The sequence below is a fragment of the Phyllostomus discolor genome, chromosome 3 (assembly GCF_004126475.2).
Source record: "Phyllostomus discolor isolate MPI-MPIP mPhyDis1 chromosome 3, mPhyDis1.pri.v3, whole genome shotgun sequence".
Classification (NCBI taxonomy): Eukaryota; Metazoa; Chordata; class Mammalia; order Chiroptera; family Phyllostomidae; genus Phyllostomus; species Phyllostomus discolor.
The window spans coordinates 123,475,384-123,494,967 of NC_040905.2; the positions used below are offsets into that span (position 1 = coordinate 123,475,384).

The 19,584-nt window shown below is 46.0% G+C and overlaps 1 protein-coding gene across 1 annotated transcript in view; it reads right to left on the bottom strand.

Annotated features, from left to right (window-relative positions):
• Positions 1-18,602, bottom strand: part of HS3ST2 (heparan sulfate-glucosamine 3-sulfotransferase 2) — a 134,713-nt gene extending 116,111 nt beyond the window's left edge. The window contains exon 1 of the mRNA XM_028521352.2: positions 17,711-18,602. Coding sequence (XP_028377153.1) covers positions 17,711-18,177 — 467 coding nt within the window. The 5' untranslated portion in view covers positions 18,178-18,602. The remainder of the gene's footprint in view (positions 1-17,710) is intronic.
• Between the last annotated feature and the right edge of the window lie 982 nt (positions 18,603-19,584).

The following is a 19,584-nucleotide window of genomic DNA, read 5'->3' on the forward strand; positions in this document are numbered from 1 at the left end:
GGAGGAGAATGGAGGAAAAGGTACAGGGAATAAGAAGCATAAATGGTAGGTACAAAACAGACAAGGGGAGGTTAAGAATAGTTCAGGAAATGGAGAAGCTGAACAACTTTTTTGTACGACCCATGGACATAAACTAGGGGCAGGGTGGGGAATGCGGGTGCGAGGGGGTGTGCATGGCAGAGGGGACTAAATGGGGGGATGGGACAACTGTAATAGCATAATCAATAAAAATATTTTTAAAAATACCCCCCAAAATGGCAAAGAATCTGAACAACAAAAAGGAAAATTAAAATGTAAACTCTTTTTAAAAAATAATTTTATTTTAATTATTGTTCAGGTACAATTTTCTATCTTTTACTCCCATCCCAGCACACCCACCCAGCCCTCCCCACCTCCCTCCCATTTCCACCCACCCCTAGTTTTTGTCCATGTGTCCTTTATACTTGTTCCTGTAAACCCTTCCCCTTTTCCCCTGAAATTCCCCTGAAATTTCCTCCCTCTCCCCTCTGAACACTGTCAGCCTGTTCTCTATTTCTGTGTCTTTGGTTATATTTTGCTTGTTTGCTTGTTGTGTTGATTAGGTTCCTGTTAAAGGTGAGATCATATGGTATTTGTCTTTCACTTCTGGGCTTATTTCACTTAGCATAATGTTTTCCAGCTCCATCCATGCTGTTGCAAAGGGTAGGAGTTCTTTCTTTCTTTCTGCTGCATAGTATTCCATTGTGTAAATGTACCATAGTTTTTTGATCCACTCATTTGCTGATGGGCACTTAGGTTGCTTCCAGCGCTTGGCTATTGTAAATTGTGCTGCTATGAACATTGGGGTGCATAGGTTCTTTGGGACTGGTGTTTCAGGGTTCTTAGGATATAATCCTAGCAGTGGAATTGCTGGGTCAAAAGGCAGATCCATTTTTAGTTTTCTGAGAAAATTCCATGCTGTTTCCCACAGTGGTTGTACCAGTCTGCAGTCCCACCAACAGTGCACCAGGGTCCCCTTTTCTCCACAACCTCTCCAATACTTGTTGTTAAAAATGTAAACTCTTTTATTGGGAGATGATTATATCAGACTAGATGAAAATATAAAAGCCCAATGCTATTCGCCCACTAGAAACATTTCTGAAATGATATGATAGTAAAAGGCAACCCAGGTCAGCATCTTTAGTCATTAAACATTGTCTTTTAAAAGAAAAATCTCCAGCAGAAAAAACAAGTACAATTTCAGAAAAGAAATGCAAATGGGCAATAATGCTTTTAAATAGCTATCAAAAAATTTTCAAATGCAAAGGGTGTTTGCATTTTAATGTGTTAAACTGCACAGATCAAATAGATTGTTAATAGTGCTGACAAGATTGTGGAGTATAAATGCCTCAGCTATATTGTCACAAGTGTGGGGATCACTGGCAATTTGTGTCAAAAAATGTTTGTTTTTTAAGAGTGCTTAATTCTTCTTCAAGAGATTCATCCTAGGTGGGGAAATAGATAAAATGCCTTGCTGCTGTCATTTTTATTTTTAAATAATAAAATGTGGGGACAATCCTAATATCCATCAGTAGGAGATTTGGTTAAATAGACAATGGTATAGCTGTAGAACTAAATGCTATAAAAGCATTTAAAATGATTCTGTAGATCCATACTTACTGTCATGGAAAGATATCCATGTTATCTGGTTAAATGAATTGCAAATTATAAAATAGTATATAAAACATGGTAACACACACATGTAGGTATCTCTGTATAAAATGGTATATAGTTTACACATGATTTGTCTGTAGTCATAAAAGGCAAAATACTAACAGTGGTTACAACCAGAAGTAAAATTGTGGGTAACTTTTTAATTCTTTTACCAATTTCCTAATTTTCCCACAATGCACAATTTCTGTTTTAATTTTTCAATGAATATATTGACATGCCTAAAAAATGTATAATAGGTATATAATAAAGAGTTTCCCTCCTACTGTGTTCCTGTCCACCCAATTTCACCTCCAGAAAACTGTTGTTATTAGTTTCTTATATATCCTTTCAGAATTAACTTATGCATAAATTATAAAATTTGAATATATTTTATTCCTTTCCACCCTTCCCCACAAAAGATAACATACATTCTTCACCTTGTTATTTTTAACTAAACAATATGTTTTGAGAACTTTCTATATCAGCATATATCTGATATTTATGTATACATATATATTTCAGTATATATGTTTATCTACTATACTGTGTTGCACCATGTGCATATACCTTTATTTGCTTGTTTGCTTATTTATTTACTTAGAGATAAATTATACTCAGAAAAAATACAAGTATTTATACATTGGGGACAACAGTGACCATAACAGATGACAGACCTCTGGATATGCAGTATGATCATAATTTTTGAAATGGGTTACCATGAATATCCAAACAGACCAATCTACAGGAAAATAGCAATGCTAGGCAACACAGACCATGTTTCCCTCACAAGCTCACACAGAGTTAGAGATGTTGGAGGGTGGGCACCTCAAACATGTCTGTGCACATACCCTCTGCTTTGCTGTGGTTTAGGACTTGAATGGCTCCACCCTCGATCCCTCCCCATCACTGTGTCCCCATCACTGTGTCCCCATCACTATGTTAAATTATTTCCTGGTCGCACCCCACCTTGTGACCTTGCTCTCTAGCTGTATAGGCTCCTGACTTACTACAGCCACTTCCACAAATTAAATCATAACCCACAGACTGGTAACACTCACATTTTTGCCTTCAGCCCATGTGGCTTCAGCACAATCATGTAAGTAGTGTCTTAGTCACCGAAGGAAAATAAACCCATTCATACTAACCCAGCAAAATGCAGGGTTTGTGAAAGGTCAGAAGGGTGTCTTGTGGTATCAAGTGCAAGCACTATAGCCAGGCTTCAATGGCTCCCCCTGCCCACATGGCCTCTGTGTCCAATTTCAGATGCCACAGGAAGAGAGAACACAATTGGTGGCCTGTCTTTAGCAGCAGCTAGAGTGGAGTCTATGGCTGTGGCTATGCAAAGCATGGGTTCTTTACCAAGTACTGGGGAGGAGGACTCTGGACATCTCTGGTCCAGGGTGGCTATTTTTCCCCAGCTCTGGCTGGAGAGGGTACATTTCAGGAGCTCCTTGTCCCTGCTGAGTTGGCTCAGGGTGAAGGGTGGGGTCAGCAGGGGGGTGCTTCTAGCTCAGTCCCTAGGCTGGTTATAGCCAGAAGTGGTCAGGAGGACAGACATGCTGTCAGAAGGTTATAAATGGCCTGGCAGGACAGCTATGCTGGCCACAATGGCCCCAGACCACAATGCAATCTTCTCCACCTTTGCTTCAGACCATGACATCAGTTAGGAACATGATTGTGGGACAAAGAAGCTTTAAAGGCCACTCATATCCTTGATTTGGACTCGTAATAAGGATGGAAGTTGGGAAGGCTTGTGAACTTGAAAAATTTGGGAGCTAGGTCTCTCTGACAATCAGCAATCACTCTCTTTTGAGGGGGTAGGATGCCCTTCAGTAGCTGAGTTGTATAATCATGGATATTTATAAAATAAAGTTTTTCTTTCATTTTATATTTAAAAGTATCTTAAAGTAGGGCAGACTTTTTATTGGTGTTCAGCTCTATGAATTCTAACACATATAGATTCATGTGACTACCACAGTCAGGGTAAAGAATGATTCCACGGCCCCAACACTCCTTTATCTGTCTCTTGACAGTCACACCCTCCCCCTGACCCAACCCTGGGGAGCCATAGATTGTTCTCTGTAGTTTTAGTTTTGTTTGTGTGAGGGTATCATATAAATTGAATCATATAATACATAACCTTTCTTTCACTCAGCATAATATCTTTGAGATTCATTCAAGTCACCATTTTTTAAAGAAACAATAAAGGTTTTACCTGGGTCATTTAAGTTGGAATTGCAAGGAAACTTTTGGTTAGGCCTCAGGTAATATCTTAAGAAGCATGTATTGCAACTTATCAAACCCAGAGTCCAGATAAAATTATACAAAACTGATCCAGGGAGAAGATCTAAAAATACTGCATGGCTGGATCAGTTCCCCCAGTTCTTCCCGGAGGCATTCGCTTTCTCTGAGATGCCCCACCAATTTGCAATTTAAATTAGAATCACAGCTTGGTAAACCACCCAGACTTTGTAATGTCAGCCAGTCCCCCTCCCCAAGCTGTTGATGGACCAAGACATACAAGTATGATAAAAATAACACAGTGACATCAAAGTGAGAAGGACCTAGGTGGGCAGGTCAGTATTTCCTAAAGTAGGGGGTACAAACCACTTGTGGTTAATAGAAACATTTAGGTGTCACATGTGCATGACTTTAAATGCCACTTAATCACATCATTAGAAAATAATTATCTTTCCATTTTCATTCTAATCAAATCTTTTGATTACATCATGGAGAAAGTCTGAGGTGCTAAAATGTTGTTAACACCTCTCTAATAGTTTTGATTCTCTTTAACAGAAAAAAAAGAGGCAGAACATGGCACAGGCAACAGGATAAGGCTGGAATTTAATTGCACTGTTTGGTCTTTTTGGCTACTTTTTATTTCCAGCAAGTGATGGTTTTCCTTTAGGATAATGATAGAAAATTTCATGTTTAAGTAAATAAGTTAACTCAAAAGTTATGAATGGGCTTCAATACCATGTACAGTAAACAAAGATTTCAATATGTGTGGATACATCCAAAAATAAATCATGAAGATGGCACCCAGATGACTGAAGGTTGGGGAACCATGTATCAGATTTTAGGTAGAATTTGATGATGCTGTGATTGTGGAAGCCTAGAAAGACTGCCCCAGGGGCAAGACAAAGCTAGATGGTCACTCAGCTCTTCTACAATGATGCATGCTTCTAGGCTATCAGTACTGATCATGCAACCAATCCCAGTGGGCCTCCCTTCACCTCAAAGCTTGGCTTGGCTTCAAAAGGAATTCTGTCATCACTGACACAATTCGTTCTCCTGTAGGGTAGATGCCTTCTTTTCTCCATCATATTCTCCCTTTATACTCCTCTGCATCACTGTCCCAAGGTTCTTCTGTCATTCTGCAGGTGCCAACTTCTGATCAAGACTGAACAGAAATTCCTCCAGGCTGACCTTTATGGTCTAACTCTTAGCCTGTCCTTGTTAGTAAGACCCTTCTCTTCAGGTTGGACTTCTTTTGACACCAAACCACCAAATCAAAGAGGTGTTTGCCTTCTGTGCAAATTCATCTCTAAAATATGCATCTCTGAACACCTCTACCATATCCAATGACTGAAGCCAAAAGAAATGTGCAGAAGTATGGACAGCTCTGAGCTGTTCAGAATATGGCACTGGGAGCTGGGGCCAGTGACCCAGCTACATACGGCTTCTATCCTGTGGAGAACAGCTTGGAGCAGAGATGGCATCACAAACACAGCATCCTTAGGGACCTTAAGGGCGTGAACATGAATGATGATGAGGAGCTATAGAGATTGCTGACTTCCACTCTCGGGGTCAGTTCTACAACCAAATGTGTTCCTCCAACCATGGGTCATCCTGGCTCCAGCTTCTGCACCTCTCCATTGGCCCAAGAAGACCCCAGCTTTCCTCACCTTGGACAAAGGTCCAAGTTATGCCTCTTGTCTTCCAGGCATGTCCATCAGCTGAGTGATGGGCATACCTCCTCCAGCCACAACCCAGGAAGAGGGACCCAAACCGTAATAAGATTGAACATGTACTTATGACATTGAATCACTACAACGACTTAACTTAGGAGGTAGGAGTGCTTGATATCCTTGTCTATAAAGAAGAAACCAGCCCTAGAAAGGTGAATCGGCTTACCCTGCAGCAAATAAGTGCCAGAGGCAGAATGACAAAGTGGTAAAGCCTATTTCTAAGGCCTACCCTCTCAGAGGCATGGAAGGACATCTTACAGCTAAAATCTAGCCCACAAACATGTCCTGCCTGGTCCATAAGTATTCTATAACCATCATGAATCAGTAAAACACAATTATAAATTGACAGTTCATATTTTTTAAAATGCCATTTTCAAGTTTTTTTTTCTTAAAAAGCAGCAAAACTTAAAAGATCTGGCAATACAGGGATTGCAAAAGTCTGTTGGGATTGACTCATGGTCATCCCTTCTAAATGGGACAAGTTCCCTCCAACAGGACCAGCACCCTCTCTTAAATGGGACTTGTGTAAGTGGAACAATTCCCTCCCTCTCCTCATTGTCCCACAGCCAACTTCATTCATTCATGGCTGTGCCCTCAGAGTCCCTGAGGATGCTGAGTTTGTGATGTCATCACTGCCCCAAACTGCTTCTACACAGGATAGGAGCCCTCTGCAGCTGGGTCGCTGTCCTCAGCTCCCATTGTCATATTCAGAACAGCTCAGAGTGTCCATCCTCCTGCACACTTCCCTGGGCATCAGCTACTGGAGTGGTTAGAGGTGCTCAGAGGTTCATGAGGTACAGAAGACCTTGCTTGCACAGTTGTCACCTGAATCACATCCAGATTGGAGTACCCATAAAAGTGGCTTTGACATAAGCACCTCCCAGGGCCATTTATGCCTATTTCCTCCTCTTCATTCTTGTCAGGAAAGAACAATTGAATTATGTCAGGTTCTTTCCCTCTTGGAGAAATGACTGACAGGCAGAGATCTGGCCATGTTGCCCAGAGATTTAACAGAGATGTTAGTGCTAGAGAAAATATAAGAAAGGGGGCTTGAAGTTGAAATTTTGCCACCACAGAGCTTTGCAATGACTTAACTCATTTTTCACCGAATTAATAATTCAGATCGCATACTATTTCAGCTAGAAGTGGCCATAAACTTCAGAGAGTTTAACCAACCACTTCTGAAAATGGAGATTGATCTGGGAAATGGTACCTCCACTTTAAGCCATCTCGCTCCAGCAAAATGAAAGCTGAGAGATGATTTCATATCTTCATTAAAACCATCAAAGCAGAAACACAATGCATACAGGCTGCCAAAGCAGAGAACATTCCCCACACTCTGGCAGCTTTGGGGAAGTCGGGAGATTTGGGTCCTGATTAGCTTGCAGAAAGCCATTATGGTGTTCAATGCTGTTTGAAGGAAACCACACACATAAGCCCCCTAAATCTAGCATCACCATCGAGGCAGCCACGTTGCCATGAATGTTGCTGAGGCTGGAACAAGAATGAGAAACCTAACAAGAGCCAGAAGGGAGAGGGGAGGGGACAGGGGGAAGAAGGGATTTCAGGACCTACTATAAAGAACACATGGACAAAACCAAGGGGGATGGTGGAAGCAAGGGAGGGAGGTGAGTTTGGAGGGGGGAGGGAGCAGGGGTGGGGAGAATATACAGACAACTGTAATGGAACAACAATAAAATAATTTAAATTTTAAAAAAAGAATGAGAAACCAGAGGGCACACACACTGAGTGACACAGACTCACTTGAGTTAGGAGCAAAGTTAATTCAACCTTCCTAGGACCTCAGGAGGTTACCTAAGAACCCCGCCTTTAAAGAAGACCTCAAACACTGCTAGAAAGAGTGACTAGAACATCTGCCACCTATTTGGGGGCAGACCTGAAGCCTTTAAGTTACAGTAGAACACGACTCCATTTTTGGTTAGGTCAAGGACACCTGCAGATAGATATTTGGCCAGTCATGCCAGGGTCTGTACTGGGCAGTATGTTAGACTCAAACCCCATTCTGCGACCTGAAAAGGCCAGAAAGACAGCAAGCCCTTGACAGATATCTTCATCACCACCACCTTTGGCCCCATGAAACCATTACCATTGCAAAAGCCCGAGAGATCCTTTTAAAATGTAAGGTCTTGGCTGCAATATCACCTTCTCAGTGAGTCTTTCCCTACTTGCCTATTAAAATTGCACCCTCCCTGCCCACCCTGTTCCCTTTATTTTCCCCATAGCACTTGCTTTTCAACATCTGCCATAGATGTGATATACTTATTCATTTATTGACCATCTCCTCCCCACCCCACAGTAAGTGAGCACCACAGACAGAGATTTTTGTCTGTTTTTTCCCTTGCTCTCTCCCTGGTGACTGTAACAGCACCCAGCACAGAGTAGGTATTCAATAAATATGGTAACTGTGGAAGTGATGGCTGAGTCACCAGCATCTGTATCCTGCATTCTCTCACCTAGTTTCTCGAGACCCACATGTGGAAAGCCTAATAAAAAGCTGGAGCCAGTTTGTAGCCTTAGAACAGAATCACCAATTCCTAGTTATCCCTCACACTTGTATATACCCAACAACTATTGATTGAACACCTACTGTGTGCCAGGCACCATTCTGGGCTCTGGAGAAACAGGCATGAACAAGACAGAGAAGATCTCTGCTTTCAGGAACTATTCAGTACAGTAGGGTAGACAGTCAATGAAAAGAAAAATGAACAAGATAATTTCAGACTGCAATAAGAAGTATGAAATAAATAAAACAAGGTGGTGATGGCAAAGGTAAGCCAGCTCAGACTGGGCAGCTCAGGAAGTTGTCTTTAAGGAGGTAATATTTGAACTGGAACCTGCATGATGAGAAGCAGTCAGAGCTAGGCTACAGCAAATGCAAGAGTGCTAAAGCCTAGGCCTCAGCTTCCACACAGCCTCTCTGACCCACCCTGGGTGGTGGCCCCTGCAATGCTAGGAGTGTTCTCTCTCTCAGCAAGTCTTGCTGTTGGACTTGCCTGCCCCTTCAGCCCATTAACAAAGAGATCTTCTTTCTCATCTTCATTTCTAGGGCTTGGCACAGTGCCTGGCATAGAGTAGGTGGTCAATAAATGTGTGCAGAACTAAAGTAATCTGAACCAACTTTACTTTGTGATTTGACTGTAAGCAAAGGTGAAGTCATGGGGTGAATATATTTAGAAAAAAAGATCCTTATAAGACCACCTTTCCCTTGCAAAAGTTCTATATGTCCATTGAGACTGAAATAATATGCCACCTCCTCCAGGAAGCATTCCCAAATTCCCCTGACTGGATTTTGTCTACTCTTCATGCTACTATAGAGAAACTAATGGGTATCTCTGTTATACCTGTAACCATCTGACTTATGTAAAAATATCCAAGAACATCTAATGACCCCATCAAACAATGAAGTGGCAGGATCTGTAGCCCATTCAACTCTAGGTCCTTAGCACTTAGCTCAGTAAAAGCATGATGAAAAAAAAAAAAACAACCCAAAACAATAACTGATAATGACAGCTAATACTCATTGGACACCTTCCAGATTCCAGAAAGAATCTGAGCACATTCGCATGTTCTTAATCACTTCCTCCTTACAGCAGCCCTATGTGGTAGGCATTATGATCTGTCCCAGTGTGCAGGTGAAACTGAGGCAGAGAGAAGCCATTGGCTGGTGGACACTTACCTGGCAGATGGCGGAACTGAGATCCCAATTTGTTCATGCTGGTTCAAGAGCCTAAACTTCGAATCACTGTGCTAAAATGGCCTCCCCTGACAGTTTTGCTGTCCTTATCTGCATTTGAATCCATCTCATCCATGCCTTTGACTCTGGGCTGCTCTCCCTTCCTCCATAAGGGCACCCTGAGGAGCAAGGTGCCACCCAAGACTGTGCATCTCCCCACCATCCTCAGGGTGGGGCTGGGACTCCTGCACCCAGCAGTGAGCACTGAGGCCAGGGAACCCTGAGTGAGTACAAAGCCCCTTCCTCACCAGTGCTGATGACTAGCTGCCCCACAAAAGGCAAGCTTAGGAAGCTCCACTCTCATGGACACTAAGTTGCTTCTGTTGACAATATATGGGAAGTCCCAGGGACAATTTTCTCCAGTGGAGTTCCCATTTGTGCAACTAAAAGTGTATGCACAGAGAAACAACATTGTCTTCCCCTTGGACAGTCCTGACCTGAAACTGTCTGAGAAAGCAAAGTGACACCTTGCCCGGCCACTATGCTTAAGCCTCACATCACGCATTGTAGAGTGGAAGAAAAGGAACTTTGCATCCTAACACTTTAAAGACACCCTGTCCTACATGAGCCTCATAATTTTGCTGTTTTGTAACTTTAAATACTTGATTCAACAATTTTATCTTTCAGTTACAGTCGACATTCAGTGTTACTTGTACTCTGCATTAGTTTCACGTGTACAGCATAGCGATTGGACAATCATATACTTAGAAAGTGTTCCTCCAATATTTCCAGTACCACCTGACACCATACATAGTTATACTTGCCATGAGTCCTCTCCACCCAGCCGCCCATCTCTGCCCCTCCTACAGGGCTGGATGAATGTTTCTTCTTTAACTGCTTGGTTGTCGGACTTCCATACGGTTCAATTTTCTGGCAGTTATGGTTGTTTTTGTTTTTAAATTTGTTGTTGTCTTTCTTTTGGCTGTGTGAGGAGGGACACTGTATCTATCTATTCCTCCATCTTGGTCAGAAGTCTCAATTTGTACTTCGTAATCCTTTCCTCTTTTTCACCTAGTACCCCAACCCACCTTTCATCTGGCAACCATCAGTCTGTCCTCTGTATCTATGAGTCTGTTTCTGTTTTATTGATTTTGTTCTTTAGATTCCACATAGAAGTGAAATCATATGGTATTTGTCTTTCTCTGACTTATTTCACTGAACATAATACCCTCTAGGTCCGCTCATGTTATCACAAATGGTAATATTTCATTTTTTTATGAGCTTCATAATTGTTTTTAAATAATGGCATAGCCCCTCCCCCCTAAGTTGCTGTCTTACTTTTATAACACTGACGCCTGCAGGTATATAATGATCCAAGTAGATATAATCATGGGGACACTGCTGATTTTCTACCAGTGAGAGTAGTGAAGAAACCTGTTGGGTATCCTTCTTTAAATACCTGCAATACACTTTATTCAGGGAACCCTGCTGTTCTGAAGGCTAGACTATTTTGTAAATACTGCAAGTCAAAATGCTGTTCTTAATGCTCATATTTGTTCGGACTTTCCCTTTGGCTGATCTCTTCCTATCATTAACACGTCAAAGGAACTGAAAGTGAGAAACACGGCTAGATTTACTGAGACTGGATTTTCTGTAAACTCCAGCAGTGTTCCCCATGGTGTTGGTATGTACCCCATCTCAGTAACTTTAGCTATGACATAGACCTACTAAATATCACTGAATCTCATAGAGAGAAAATGCCTTATCTTTTCCCATTTCACTTTCAAGCCTTCTGATTACACCAGGGGAAAGGTCTCACATTGATATTAGTATTTCTTTAACTGCTTTACTAGTAGCAAGCCCAACTATCCTCTTTTAAACAAAGATGGGGAAGCCTTGGAACATTCTAGCCACCTTAGGGAACAAAACTCAACAGCACTGTTGTTGTCAATCAATTTAGTTTTACGATACTTTCTAATTATGGCAACTAATGCTGGTTTTCCATTTAGGGTGGTTTTCAAATAAAATTGGTTTTTACAAATATGTATTTTAACTATATCTGCATAATGTGTGTTAGGTTTACAAATGCACAGCGTGCCTCTAGAAGGGTACACAAAAACAGACATCCGTGATTGCTCTGGGAAGGAAAGTGTATGGCGGGGTCACAGGCTGGGGAAGAAGAGAATAATTTCATTAAATATTCTTTGTCAATTTGAAGTTTGCATTATGTGAACATATTATCTATTCTAAAATATACACTGAAGGGAATACAAATAAGCCCACTTATTTATGAAAAAATTATCATTTTTAAGTGTGTTAACCAAAAATAGCAAAAGAATAATAGCAGAGGACATGCTGGGTTTGGGCAAATATCAGGAAGGTACCACAAGAACATCCGAAGCCTGGAAAACACTACCCTCAGAGAATGGGGGCGTGATGCCAACCCCAGAAGATGGCAGGGAGAGGTCCTCAGGCCTGTACCCAGAACAGGCACCCCTAGTTTCCTTACACATGGAAGCTGGTAGCTGTGGGCACTGAGATAGAATCTCTGATTTCAAAGCTTAGGAGGAGACTCCCAATGAATGGACTTGTGCCCAGGAAATCCATGTGACACTGAAGCCCCATTTAACCCAACCAGTCCTCTGGTCCATGTTCCTTGGAAAAATATGCTGAGTAACTTTCCCTTGCCCCTCTCCCTATGCCATTATCCTGTGGAGAAAGTCCCTGGGACTGCTGCCCTAGACCAACAGACCAGCTGTGTCACTTGACAGGTAGCAATTACCTCTGAAATGCTAAGTTATTTCCACTCACTGGTGGCTTTTACCCACCTTGTCAAGCTGCCCATGGACTACAAAGCACTTGAGCCCAACAGCACAGCCCATTAGGAGAACAAAGAAACAGCGGAGCTGTCCCACAGCAGCTTGGTCCTGAGCCTGGCAATGGCAGGCATGTGACAAATAAATGGATTAATGTGTCCAGAGGCTAGCTCTGGAAGACAGTGAGGTGGTAGATTGACTATGTAACCTTTCAGACCCTCCAGCCGGACTCAGTCCAAGAGCTTACCTACCCACTGCCCCCATGGCTGAGCCCTCACTTGTCCACGCGGCCTCCCTCCAGGTCCTTCAGTGGACCCTGATGAACAGAGAGATGTGTACTTCCACCCCTCCCCACCCACTCTGTCATGCATCCATTCAGGAATGATTTGTGGGGTCTAACCAAAGGCAAGGAAGCTAATCTACAGTCCTGCATGCCTGTGCATGGAGCATCTACAAGCACGCAGGTAAACAGCGCCTGTTAGACACCGGCTCCACCCAGAACCTGTTAGAGACCTGGGATGTGCCTCCAGATAGCTGGGTGATCCAGCAGCCCATGAAGAACATGCCTACCATAGCATCTTATCTGCTGGTGGGTGTCAGCCCACATGTTTCCTCATTTCAGGACAGATGCTTTCAGAGAGATGGCATGGTGACAATCGAACACCGAAAATGGGTATAGTTCCTTGACTGGAAGAGATGCCGCTGGTTGCAGAGACAAGCAGGGTGTGGGGGCCCCTGCTGAGTCAGGCACTCACCACTGGTCCAGTGGGTCTCCAGCACAGAAGTCATCTCTGGAGAGAAGATTTCCATCCAATATGGAAGCATCATATCTCATTAAAGCTAAGACCCCATCCATCATCAGATACATCCTAATTTCTACAATGTGGGGGGACATATGCTCCTTAGAATCTGTGGTTAAATGATAGTTTCATATTTTTAACCTAAGTGAAAGCCCATTCTTTAAAAAAAAATTCACTGAAGCTCTTCCACTGTCCCTCTAAGCTCCAGAGGGAGCAAAGCCAGCTCTTCAAAAAGACAGTTCTGCTGGCTCATTCGGTGTTCTTCAGTGCCTGACAAGAACTGTACATGTGCAGGAACTAGTGTCTTTGCAGAGTGCTTGGGGTTGACAGAAAGGTGCAAGGCGAATAGGGATTTATGGACTCGATGGTTCCACTTAATCAGCGTGTGACATCCTCCTAGACTGAGGCAGAAAACTCCTTATGAAGATGAGTCTACATGGACAGGGACCTGTGTGCACTTGACAAGCACAGATCAGTGTGTGTCGCACACTGACCACTTTGTTAAAGATGATTCAAGCCTTCTGCATGAACTACTTCCCTCACCTCTGTCTTTGGTGTTACTTCTCCCAAAGTTTGTCCTTAAGGATTAATTTCTTGACTGAAGTGAGCTGGATACAGTGCTAGACACTATTCTGTGTTTTTTATTCGTTCTTATTTAGACGGTTGTCTCTGGGGCAAACACTATATCTTCTTTGTCTTACACCATCCCCAGAACACCATCCACACTGAGCAAATAAATAAGCAGTGGAGTGGAGCCTAAAATTTACAGAATGTGCTCATCTATCAAAATGCTGACACTAGAGCAGAGTCAATTATCACATATTAACTTGCTCTTGCTGGCATTTCAGTGCATTTAAAGAAGATTCACTTCCCTTCACAATGCTCCCATGCCCCCCACCCACCACTGAAAACTAGCAAAACAGAGAACACTTTACACAAGACTCAGCTTCCCCCAAGACTCTAAAAACTATCAGAAAAGGCACAGCTTGTATCTCTTTATAAAAGATGAAGACCCTGAATATTATCTCACTCCCAACCTTTTGTGGATGATAGCACCCTAAATATAATCTTATATCAGGGGAAGCATTCCCACATACACTGCCTTAATTGATTTTTACAAGATTGTAAAGCAGGTCAGGCATCATTCCCATTTTAAAGGTGAGCAAACTTACAGCCAGAGCTGTGAATGACTTTTTATCAGTGGGGAGAGAACAAAAGTGAAAATAAAATCGAAGCAGAGCTGAAAGGAGAATTTAAGGCCAGGACCCTCGTCTCATGGAACTACTTTTGTAGCAATTAATTAACTCCTCAGCCCCATCGGGTGACAGGAGTTGGGCCAGAAACTAATCGTTTTGATTCTAAGAGTACTGACAGTGATAACAGGCGTGTTGGTAGTGAAATGGTAGGGGTAACAGTGGCAACAGTAGTAACATTACTGCCTTATCTTTAGGCACCATGAAAGTTCCAGGCACTATCATATACAGTGTTGCATTCACTCTCCGAAACAACCTCCTGAGTTACTGCAGGTGCCCTCCTGTGCCGAGGAAACTGAGATTCAGGAAGATCACTCAACTTTGAATCACACAGCATCCATTTGACCATTTCCAGCCTCTGGCAGGTCCTATCCTAGTTCCCTTGTCAGCGTGGTCTCACTTTGCCTACCTGGCCAAGCAGCTAGTTTACCCCATCCTGCAAGCAAGCCCAGCTGCTACTGTGGGGAGGAAACTGGGAGAGGAGAATCAGGCAAGATGGGCAGATGAGGTAAGCTTTCGTAAAAGGATCTTTGAAAATACCTAAGGGGAGGGTCCCACCACAGAGGGCTGGGCTCTCCTTGGTGGCCAGACCTGGGCTGGTTCCCAAGAGGGACTTCAGTTGAGATCAAGGGAGGTGCAGGCTCTGTCTCTTGGTCTCTCCGGCCAATGGTGTCACTCTGGTTGTATCACCCTGCCTTCAGGCACTGTTTGTCAAATCCTGGGTCATCTCTGTCCACCTACAGAAAGAAGTATCTCCTTTGGGTTGAGGGTAAAGCTATTAATTTTCCATTTTCCATCGATCTGGGCCTCTGGGCCCAGGAAGTCATCCCTATGGGCTTAGCAGGGACAGGTCACGTGAGATGCGCCACCAGCAACTCTGCAACTCCACTTTTGGAAAACACAGTCCACCATGGTGGGTACAGATGCTCTTTGGCCAGGTCTACCCAGTGGGCACTGGCTTTCTGGTGGCAAGCTGTGCAGAGCAGGGTTGGAGCACTTGGCTGGAAATGCACACATGCGTGCACACACGTGTGCCAGGGACCTCTGGTCCTGGTTTTCATTAACTTGCCTTGTGACCCCATTTCACTCTCCTTTTGGGGCTCCAATGTTCACATCTGTTAAAGAGTGGGGGCAGCAGGCAGGGAGGGGCATCATATCACCTGCCACTCAACTTGTGGAACTCAGGAATAAAGTGAGAACATGGGTTTTAAAGGACCTTAGAAATTCTCAACACTTTTGCAATTAATGTATATTACTTGAGTGATAATCAAGGATAAAACACACAGAGAGAAATGTTCTGGAAATTATGGAAACAGAATTCAAATGGGGAAGTATTACTTTAGCATAGCTGGCAATTCACAACCAGACCCCTGAGCTAATTGTTCTCTTAGAAATATGAAGGGGGAAAGGGAAGGTAAGTCAGACCCTGAGAAGTAGAGCTGTCAGTATGCTTGATGTTATATAAAACCTACCAAGACTCAGCTGAGAATTTTAGCAGAATCCAAATGTGCTATAAAGAAAAAAAGGCACGGCTCCCATCTCTAAGGTTCACAGCTAAGCTGGCTTAGAATCACACATGCCAAGGTTAAAAATAAAAAGCAGCCATCCCTGAGTGACATGAGCTCTGGGCAGGAAGCCTGAGGTATGATGCTTATGGTGGAATGGGGAGAGGGGAGTGCAGAGACTACACAGGGTGCAGGTGTTTATTGGAGGGCACAATATCTAACAGCCAGATACTTTTGTTATTTTGCACTTAAAAAGCACTTTACATTGGCAAAGGGTTTCATAATAATCTCCAGACCTTCCCCCGAGGAAACCCTGCCATTCATTAGAGTATGACCATGGCTGATACACCCAAGACTCTGCTGTCCGATGATGCATTGGGCTCCCCCACCCTGGGGTCTGGGTCCCACTCTGTCCTTGCTCACTGCATATGCCCAGGTGGGATGCCAGCTTGGAAAGCACTAGACCTGCCATTCTGGGCCACCTTATTCCACTGAGCCAACATAATGCTGCCAGGGCCACCTGTAAGCCAGCTATCCCAGCTGGGCTCCACTGGAGACAGACTATGCCTGTCTACCTCCTGAGGGAGGTGCAGGTCCCACCCCTTGCCCCCACAACCATGACCAGTGAAGGCTAACTGGCAAAGGTGACAAGTCAGCCCTGTTGCCTCCATTCTTGCAAATCCAGGACCCCCTATTATGAGCCCAGTGGCGTCCTTCTAATGAAGTTGTCCTTTGCCCAATATACTTAGGACTTTTTATTTCCTAAAGGTTTACTTTTATAATTTCTTTTTAAAACTTATTTAAAAATTTAAATTAGCTTCACCTACTGTGCAGCTACCATGTTACCTACCCCTTCCCAGTTCCATTACTATGCAGACATAGCTATAAAGTCTTCACAGGGCCAGGGGAATGGTCAGGAGAATTCTGTGAACCATGTGTTATGGGAAGACCATACATTACACCAGCCCCCAGGATACCCTGATCAGCCCATACAGGAGTTGGGAGGTAAATGGATATTGAACAGCAGAGACTGTCACCTTCCAGAGGGAGGTGACATGCTCAGACTATGCCCAGACACCACAGCCTGGTGACTCTCATCCCCAGCAGTGCAAGGGAGGAGTGGGAGAAGTCTACATATGACTGGCTACCCCACGACTCTGGCCAATCTTCACTGAGTGCCCACCAGTATCCCCAACTCCCCATCCTGGTGGCTGGTCTAGAAGCATCACCCAGCATTGCACTTCTAAAGCACTTTAGGAAGGCCTACGGAGGCAGACAAGGCAGGGACTGCTTCCCTACCCAGTGTGATGAATGAAAAAAACGAGGCTCAAAGAGTTTTAGGAGTTTTAGGAATTTGCTGGAGCTAAGTGACAGAACCTCAAATGCAGGCTTCCTTTCACTATTTTAAGACCACTAACTCAGGGTCAGAGGGATAGGGCCTCAGTCCAGTTACCGCAGCAAACACCTACAGCTGGAAATGAGCCTGTAGAGAACTTTCTCATCCCAGCACCTCCGTGGATGCCCTCTCATTCGGCCTGAACTACGGCGACCTTGCCCAAGCACCAAGCCCTGTCGCAAGAGGGTCGTCCTGTTCTAACTTTGCATCCTTCTCAGGGTCCTTTAGATGCCAGAAAAGACATGAGGACAGTCAGGAAAGGGCTGTGTGTAGGTAGTGCGTGTTCTTCCTGACCCTTCCCTGAGCACCTTGCGCCACCAAAGGCTGGACCCGGAGTCAGCTCCCCCGGCTCACTCTGAGGCTGGGCTCCAGCCCTCCCTTCCCTCCAGGCGACTCCAGTGACAACGGCCCTTTGCCAGTCAAGAAAAAGCCTGTCCAGAGGGGAAAAACGTTAAATTCTGGGTAAATTCATCCTCTAATATCCTCCAACGTTCCAGTTTGAACCCACACAACAAGCCGGGTAAAGGGGGAGAGAAAACGGAAGGGTGGCTGTGAGAATGGAGCCGGTTGGGAACCGGGCGCTGCGAGGGACTCCCCTCCTTACCTGTACCAGTCCAGCCCGCGTCCGTAGTTCCTGTCGAAGAAGTGGGGCTCCGTGCCCAAGGCCCGCACGTCCGGGTGCACGCGGATAAACTCCAGCACGGCTCTCGTGCCTCCCTTCTTCACGCCCACAATGAGGGCCTGGGGCAGCCGCTTGGTGCCCAGCCTGGTGGAGCCGGAGAGATTGGAAGAAGCCGGGAGGCGCGGGCGGGGTACAGCGGCTGCAGGTGCGCTCGGAGTCGGCCCCAGGGGATCGCAGGGACGGGACTTCTGAAGTTTCTGGCCGTCCGCGCTGGGGCCGCGGAGGCAGCGGGGCGCGCCGAGGAGGCGGCTCCGACCGAGGTCGTCGCAGCAGCACAGGAGGTTGTAACAAAGGTAAGTGCAGGAGAGCGACAGTGTGAAGGCGAAAAGCAGCCTACGCGCCCTTCGCGGCTGAGGTGGCCCCGCGCGGCCCAGGACCCTATAGGCCATGGCTCCATGGGCCCGCGCCGGGGGGCATGGTTTCCGAGGGGGCGCCGGCGGCGGAGCTCCTGGGGCCCTGCGGCCGCCTAAAAGGCTGGAGCAGCTCTGCCCGGGCCACGTGAGTCGCACGTGGGGAGCTCCGTCTTTTCCAGGAACCGCCGGCCAGGACGCGCACCAAGCCCGGGGGGCCGGGGGGCGGCGGCTCCTCGGGGGACAGGCGGCAGCGCCTCCAACATCGCCCAGTCCTAGACCACAGGGCTCCAGGCGGCGGGGCGGCTCCCGGCGCTTCTCGCCTCTTGGACGCTCTGGATTCCTAGCGCACCCGGCGCCTGAAGCCCCATTTCCGAACCCCGGAGGTCGCCCGGCGGTGCGGGCTGGCGGCGGGCCGCAAGGTGGCGCTGGTGAGGGCCGCGGTAGGGCTCCTCGGGAAAGGCCGAGGCGAGCGCGCTGCGGGCTCTATTTAAGGAGTCGCCTGACGTCAGCCGCGCGGGTCCCCGGTGTCCGCGCCTTGACCGGGGACCTGGCCCGCCCCGCATCTTCTTATCCTTCCCAGGACGCACACCCCAGGCCCTCCTCAACAAGGCCGCACCCTAGGGAGCTCTGGCCAGCTTGTGGTGGGGTGGGGACAGGGTGTGGAGGCATTTACTTCTTCAGGAAGCTGGACACTCCCACTACGCAGGCCTCCGGACACCGAGGGGTGGGAGCCCATGTCGAAATTGTACCAATATTCGGACCCAGACTTGGACTGAGAACAGACGCAAGCACTCCACACCGATAAACGGTCCCAGCGCGCTGACACACGCAAGCACAAACACAGGTACAGACGTACCCTGACTGGGACACACCACCACACCCACATGGGGTGGGGAGGGAGAAATCTCCTAACCTGGGCAAAGAAACACGGACACGGACACTCCCCCCCCCCCCCCCCCCCCCCCCCCCCATCTCACCAAACAAACACAGAGCCTGGAATCGGACATCGTCCCTTGAGCACATACGTGCGCGGGACGGGGGACACCCGTGCGAGATGGGGACACGTTCTAGACCGGCTGCGTGGAAGAGCAGAGCATGAGTGAGATTCCGTGACTAGTGAGGGAGCTCCTTAGCCGTGTCCCCCGCCCCGCGCTGACTCACACCCAGGCGGCTTGATCCTTCTCACACCCATGACGCGTGCGCCCCCACCCTACTGTCACTCCATCTCTCACTGGACCTGGGGGAGAGCCAACCCCGAAGGAGCGGACTCAGCGCAAGTGGGTTCCCTCTTAGCAGCCGCTCCCTAGCGGCGGACTGCTCCCTGGGGAAGCTATTCGGGGTCCCATAGGATCCCTAAGTCCAAGACTTCTTCTCTCAGTGGCACAAGGAGGAGGAAAGGGAGGGCAGAGAGGACTTAGGAGCATTTCCACTTCGAATGATTCC